Below are 7052 nucleotides of genomic sequence, written 5' to 3'. Positions count from 1 at the left end.
GTTTTTTGAGAAATTGTGAGTTCTTGTAGCCTCAGGATTGTTGGCTGGAGCTACCATGGAGAAGAAAGCTAGGTGGTTAACTAGTGGAGGATGAATACATGTCTCGATGCATGAATTGCTTAGTCGATGCATGAATTACTTGGCATTGATCTAACAAATGCTGCAGGTCTGGTGACGGTGGCCTGCCATCGACGTCATCATGGCATGAGACAACTCCACCATTCTGCATGTATCCGTCCACACGCACAAGTCATCGAACCTACGCAGCGCCATGTAGCCGGGATCCGTCGTCGGCCTTGCAGTAGATGTAACACAACTTCTCCTTTTGTCCCCCTCAGTCAACACTTGCTCTAAAACGATGCCCTCAGGATGGACAACGGCATCGAAGGTGTCATCATCGTCCGATCTGGTAGGCCCAGATCACGAGCGGGGTGCCACGACCTGCAACAACGATGCCTCGAGAAGGAAACGACGTCACAGACGCTGCCATCGTCCGCCATGATCGTAGTTGGCGCGATTTTCACCGGAAGTCGCGTCCACCCGATCTCGCAGCTGGGTGGAGGTCTTCTCCTCGCCGAGTCATGGAGGTCTTCTCCTCGCCGAGCCACGCCCTGCACGCCCCGGCTCGCGCACACGATCACACACTGACGTGATCGACGCGGCCGCCCTGCGCTCTGCTGGACGTGTTCTTCTCCGGTGATCCGCACGCCCGTATGCGCGCCCGCGGTCCCGACGCGCCCCGTGCGCACCCATAACACGCACCGCTCGCGCCCGGCTCGCCGCCTCGGCTTATTGCCTCGCACCGCTGCGGCCTCACCCGCAGCGCAGCACCTCCATGCCACCGCGCCGCTGTGTGTCGTCGCCGCACCTCTGCATCCACCGCACGGACGGCGTCACAACGAGCCACAGCCGCGGCCGCCTCCGTGCTCACCACGGACTCGCCGCGCCACATCCCCGAGCCGCGAGGCTCTGATACCAAATGTTGTTGCAGAAACGGAACTACTACTCGCTGTCGATCATCGAAGACAAGAAAGAATTGAGAGAGGAGGGACACAGAGTATTTCCATACGCTCGAACACCTTGCCGCACGGACGGCTCCTGTGTATTTCCGTCGAGCTCGAACTCGACCACCTCACTGTTACAATGACCAACACGGGTTTTTTATACCCAGGCACACGTTAGACACGATCTCCACGCCCCTGCCTGCTCGCGGCCACAACCTGGCTCGCTCTGGCCGCGTCCTCCGCGCGCGCCTGCAACGTACGCGACGCCCCGAGCCCTCCCGATCGCTACGCTTCCCCTGGACCTGGTCTCTAACAGACACACGCACATGTCCTCGTGCTACACACGCACGCACACCTACCGGCACGCACACACGCACGCGTACAGCGCACACACGTCACGGTTTATTGGCTAACACATTTTATATTGAATAGTAAAACAATGAAATATCTATGCTCTCCTTCTCTCAATTACGACATGCTCACCTTACACACAGTAAGTGTTATCTTAGCCAAACTTACCGGGTCTTCTATAATCAAGATGCTTCAAGACATTAGCTTTGTCATTCTTAAAATTATCAGGTTTTTAATGTTAAAATTTCCTTAACAAAGTGTCTTACATTCTAAAGTAAAGAAAATATATTACCATGTGATTGGATGTCCATCCAAATGTCCAATTCATAAAGAACAAACGTGTGGTTGTGAAAATTTCAGCCAACCAACCTCAAATGTAGGATGCTCATGATCCACGAGCAGCACCGCCCTAGAAACCCAAACGAACGATCGTAAATTGCCAAACAACGGTGGTCCTCCACTGATGGCAGGATAAGAAGATAAGATATTGTTGTTGGCATTGTTGTGCACCAGAGGGGCCGGCTCGGAGCGGTGGTGCACCGCGGCAAGCAGACGGAGCATTGATGGGGGAATTCACCACGTGAAAGGTGTGCATGGGGCACAACGAATTAGAGCTTTGTCCTCAATCACAACGCAGATTAGAGCTTTGTCCTCAAGCACAACATGAATGGGAGGCGCGAGTAGCAATGGTCCCCATAAAAATTAATTATAATGTAAATTCTGTTGATATAAAAACTATATTTAGACTGGTTAGGCGAAGACATTGTCTACTACGCAAAATAATTTGATAATAAACTGCACATTTTACCACATAAATTTACCAATTTGTCACGACACTAGTTACCCCCATTGAATATTTTTGCCACATTTGGTTTTTTCTCATTTGTGACACTAGTTGCCTCTCTTCTACTACCTCCCCGTTTTTTAGTATAAGAAGTTTTGATATGTTATAAGTCAATCTGCCAAAACATCTTTTATTTTAGAACAGAGAAAATATTTGTTTGCAAAATTTGTTGCCATTTAGGTGGTCATGTATGCGTATATATATCTGCTGTCATAATTTTTACTCATGGTACGTATGTGATCCACCTACATAGTTCTTAGGTAGCAGCCTGGGTGGCAACAATTTCAAAATATGAAAAGACGTAAAATGTGGCAAGAGTTTTGAATGCGGTAACTATTAGCACAACAAGAATTTTAAGGAAGAGGAAGTCTCATTTAGTCGTAGTTTTTACAACACAGATTTTTACTAGCATTCACATGTCTATTTAAAGCAATGGTCAAAATTATAAGATAGGATCATAAACAGTAAAATACATGTATGTATATTTTAAAGATAAGCAGTAAATTTAAGTAACTGCAACTCTTGAACCAAGTGAAAGAAATAACAACAGACATTTTTGTTGGCTTAATATGAACTAGAAGACCTGTTGCACCAATTGGCACAAAGACTAACACAAACCGAGAAGCTAAACATACTATTTGAAACATAATTAGGAAGTTAAGTGAGCTTTTTCAAGGATGTTTCTTGGGAATGGTTTGCAAGTCATTGTGTTCGTAATGTGTTTGTATCTGCCCTGTTTATTCACCAATGACAGATAACGATGGTCATTTCCTATGTCCGTCTTTGGCCGACCAGGGCAACCCAGCACCCAGGACATTTATGTGCAAGTCAATAAGGGGCAACTACAACCTGGAAGTTAAGCAAACTATGTGAAACATAAAACAGGAGTGAAGTAAGTTACTTAAAGAACCAACTGAGCGACCAACTGTAGTCCGGAAGTTAATGGAACTATTTGAAACATAAAATATAAGGTAAGTGAACTATTAGAAGAATACTCACTGTCAACGGTCTAAAAGTGGTTATGTTAAAAAAAAGGGAGACACAAAGCACCACGAATAGTTGGAAAGCACACCTGTAACTCTTGCCCTGCTCTAAAGGAAACTCTCATTACAAAGTTGAAAATGGAATCTCTATTTAGCTCTAGCATGATGCTTAGCTGGAATTTCTGTTTGAATTTCTAGTGGTTATGTCAAATTATATGTATGTATTAATGTACAAAATTGACACCATGTTATATTAGATTGAATTATGAATCTAGTGAGACAACTTTTGTATACTAACACACACATAAAATTTGACTAATTGTTGGTCAAACTTTACAAAATTTGACTTGAGGCAAAGATAATGTGACATGTAAAAATAACCGGAGTGAGTATTTCTGTTTGAATTTTTTTTTCATCCTCACTGGCTTATCATTATAGTATTTTCACTTTAGGAAGTAACTTTCTTGTAATAAATTGTGTGGTATCATGTACTTCTTGACATTAAGGGCGGAAATACTAGAGTAAATGATGTTACTTACCATATAAAAAAGCTTTCGAGACACTACTTACTAGATTTGAGAAATTTAGTCACAACTCAATCAGATTTTGGCATAATTGTGACAAAATTGACCTCTTTTAAATATTTGTGAGACTAGATACGAGATTAACAAATGGGGAATTATCTTAAATTTGGTAAGTTGTGACAATATTTTTTAAATCTGGTTCTAACAAATTTTTAATATGTGGTAAGTAGTATTACAAAAACTTATTTACATCGTAAATACTGTCATTTACTCAAAGCAGTAAAATCTTCAGTTATAAAAACTGCAATTAGTTTTTGTCAATATTTCCGGCCAAACTTGAAACTTTAACTACATATCCTATCATGGTGGGAGCACTAACTAACAACACATAGACATCACGCCTATCATCAGTACATTAAGTTATATTATCAAAACACCTCGAGTTAGTTACTTGAGCGGACAAATTAATGAAGACAGCCGATCAAACTTACCTAAGATCCTTCTCACGTATGGAGCATGAAATAACCCCATTACCAATTCAAAGTTGTCTACATAATTTACATATGAATGCATTGGGCCAGATCTACCCATTCTTCGATTTCGTACGCACGTATCCACTCTGAACATGTCATGTAAATCTCTCAAATAATATTGAAGGAGACATGAAAGCTATACGTCAAAAGGTTGTGGCAGCTGATTGCCCATGTGCCTCTTTCAATGTGACAGGGCTAATGGAGTCTCTACCACTCTATTTAATAATTGCTTCTAATATAAGCACGTGTCTGTGTTAGAATATTTCTTTTTGTTTCATTTCGTTGATTTGAAAACAGCCAATGCTGGTCCAAGATATGTTCGGTAGTCCTTAACACAAATGTAATGGGGAGAATATTTCTGAACTAGACCCAACCGCACCCAAAGAACAATTGTCCATTTTATATTGAAAAGTAAAACAATGAAATATATGTGCTTTCCTTCTCTCAATTATGACATGCTCATCTTGTTGGGCAAATAAGCCGCGGTGGTGCGCTCGGCTCAACCGCCTCGTGTATGGGCGCGAGCTGGACGCTTCGGGTGTGCCGGGTCCGCGGGGTAGGCGTGCGTGTGTGCGTGCGTGTGGTGCATGAGCGTGTCCGTGCAGGTGTACACCGTGTGTGTGTGTGCGCGCGCGTGGTGTTGCCGTTGGCGATCGGGACGCGGCGATCGCACGGGGTTCGTTGAGGGCTCGGCGTGGCGAGCGCGTGGAGACGCGGTCGTGGGCGCGCGCTGAGCGAGCCGAACCGGGCGCGGGCGTGGGTAGAGGCGTGGGGGTCGTGGCCCTGCACTGGCCTGGGTATAAGATCGCGGCGTCGATCCTTGTAACGGTGCGGGTTGTGTTGAGTTCGTGCTCAAGGCAGCGGCGTTCGTGCGCCGGGAAAAACCTCGCTGTGTCCCCTGTGTGCCCCTCTTCTTCCTCCTTCTTCCACCTCGGGTTCTTGCAGAGAGAGAGAGAGAGAGAGAGAGAGAGAGCAAGCTGGTGAGGAGCTAGACGAGGCTAGGGTTTAGGGTTTGACGCCAACAATTGGTATCAGAGCCACGTTGCGGGAGGCGCTCGCCAGCGATGTCGCTGTGCCATACTCGGGCGGAGCGGGCAGCTCGCTGCCGCAGCCGGTGCTGCTGCTCACCGGAGAAACCTACACGGCCTGGGCGATCAAGGTGGAGGCAAATCTTGACGCGGCCGGGCTGTGGGAGGCGGTGGTGGTGCCGGAGGACGCTGCGGCGGCCGTGATCACGAAGAAAGACAAGCCGGCGCGGGCGTATCTGCTCGGCGCGCTTGCGGAGGACCTGCTGCTGCAGGTGGCGTCGAAGAAGACGGCGGCGGAGGTGTGGGCGAGCCTGAAGGCCAGGTTCGTCGGCGCGGATCGCGTGCGGGCGGCGCGGCTGGGCACGCTCCGCGGTGAGTTTGAGCTCCTGCACATGGCGGACGGCGACACACTGGATGGCTTCGCCGGCAAGCTCGGAGTGATGACGGCGCGGTTCGCGGGGCTCGGCTCGACGCTGGAGGACGCCGCGCTCGTGAAGAAACTGCTTGACTCCGTCCCGGACCGCCTGTACACGGCGGTGGCCGGGATCGAGCAGTTCTGCGATGTCATGACGATGCCGTTCGAGGAAGCACTCGGGCGGCTGAAGAAGTTGGACGAGCGGCTACGGCGGCACGGGCTGGCGGGCGGCGAGCGAGCAGACGGGGCGCTCATGTACACGACGGCGCAATGGCGAGCTCGGGATCGGCAGCAGAGAGGTGCACGGGATGACGACGACGTGCGCACCGAGGCATTGAGCAACGGTGGGAATCCGCGCGGACGCTGCTACAAGTGCGGCGAGCGCGGCCACTTCAAGCGGGAATGCCCGCAGCTGAGGAAGGCGCCAGCAGCGGAGCGCGCCCTGCTGGTGGACGACGGCGTCGAGGACGGCGGGCTGCTCTAAGCCGTGGCTTAGGGAGGTGTAGTGTTGGGCAAATAAGTCGCGGTGGTGCGCTGGGCTCGACCAGCTCGTGTATGGGCGCGAGCTGGACGCGTCGGGTGCGCCGGGTCCGCGAGGTAGGCGTGCGTGTGTGTGCGTGCATGTGGTGCATGGGCGTGTCCGTGTAGGTGTACACCCCGCGCGCGTGTGTGTGTGGTGTTGCCGTTGGCGATCGGGACGCGGCGATCGCGCGGGGTTCGTTGAGGGCTCGGTGTGGCGAGCGCGTGGAGACGCGGTCGTGGGCACGCGCTGAGCGGGCCTAACCGGGCACGGGAGTGGGTAAAGGCGTGGGGGTTGTGGCCCTGTGTTGGCCCGGGTATAAGATCGCGGCGTCGATCGTTGTAACGATGCGGGGTGTGCTGAGTTCGTGCTCAAGGCAGTGGCGTTCGTGCGCCGGGAAAAACATCGCCGTGTCCCCTGTGTGCCCCTCTTCTTCCTCCTTCTTCCACCTCAGGTTCTTGCAGAGAGAGAGAGAGAGAGAGAGAGCTGGTGAGGAGCTAGACGAGGCTAGGGTTTAGGGTTTGACGCCAACACATCTTACATGCAGTAAAGTGTTAACTAATCCAAACTTATCCAGTCTTCTATAATCAAGATGCTTGAAGACATTCACTTTGTCATTCTTAAAATTTTCAGGTTTTTAATGTTAAAATTTCCTCGACAAATGTCTTACATTCTAAAATAAAGAAAATATATTAGCATGGGATTAGATGTCCATCCAAATGTGCAATGCATAAAGAATAAATGTATGGTTGTGAAAATTTCAGCCAAACGACCTCAAATGTGTGATGCTCATGAGCCTACTCAGATGTGTGATAGCATGTATGGGGCGGATATCGCTGCCTAAGAAGGT

The 7052-nt window shown here is 49.1% G+C and overlaps 1 protein-coding gene across 1 annotated transcript; it reads left to right on the top strand.

The window, feature by feature from the left end:
- The first annotated feature begins 369 nt into the window (after positions 1-369).
- LOC141028042 (uncharacterized) lies at positions 370-6166 on the top strand. The gene is made up of 2 exons (XM_073505857.1): positions 370-587; positions 5275-6166. Exons 1-2 carry the CDS (start codon positions 370-372, stop codon positions 6164-6166), a joined length of 1110 nt encoding a protein of 369 aa, XP_073361958.1.
- The last annotated feature ends 886 nt before the right edge of the window (positions 6167-7052 follow it).

Source organism: Aegilops tauschii, chromosome 1 (genome assembly GCF_002575655.3).
Source record: "Aegilops tauschii subsp. strangulata cultivar AL8/78 chromosome 1, Aet v6.0, whole genome shotgun sequence".
Classification (NCBI taxonomy): Eukaryota; Viridiplantae; Streptophyta; class Magnoliopsida; order Poales; family Poaceae; genus Aegilops; species Aegilops tauschii.
This window is presented reverse-complemented; position numbering and strand designations above follow the sequence as displayed.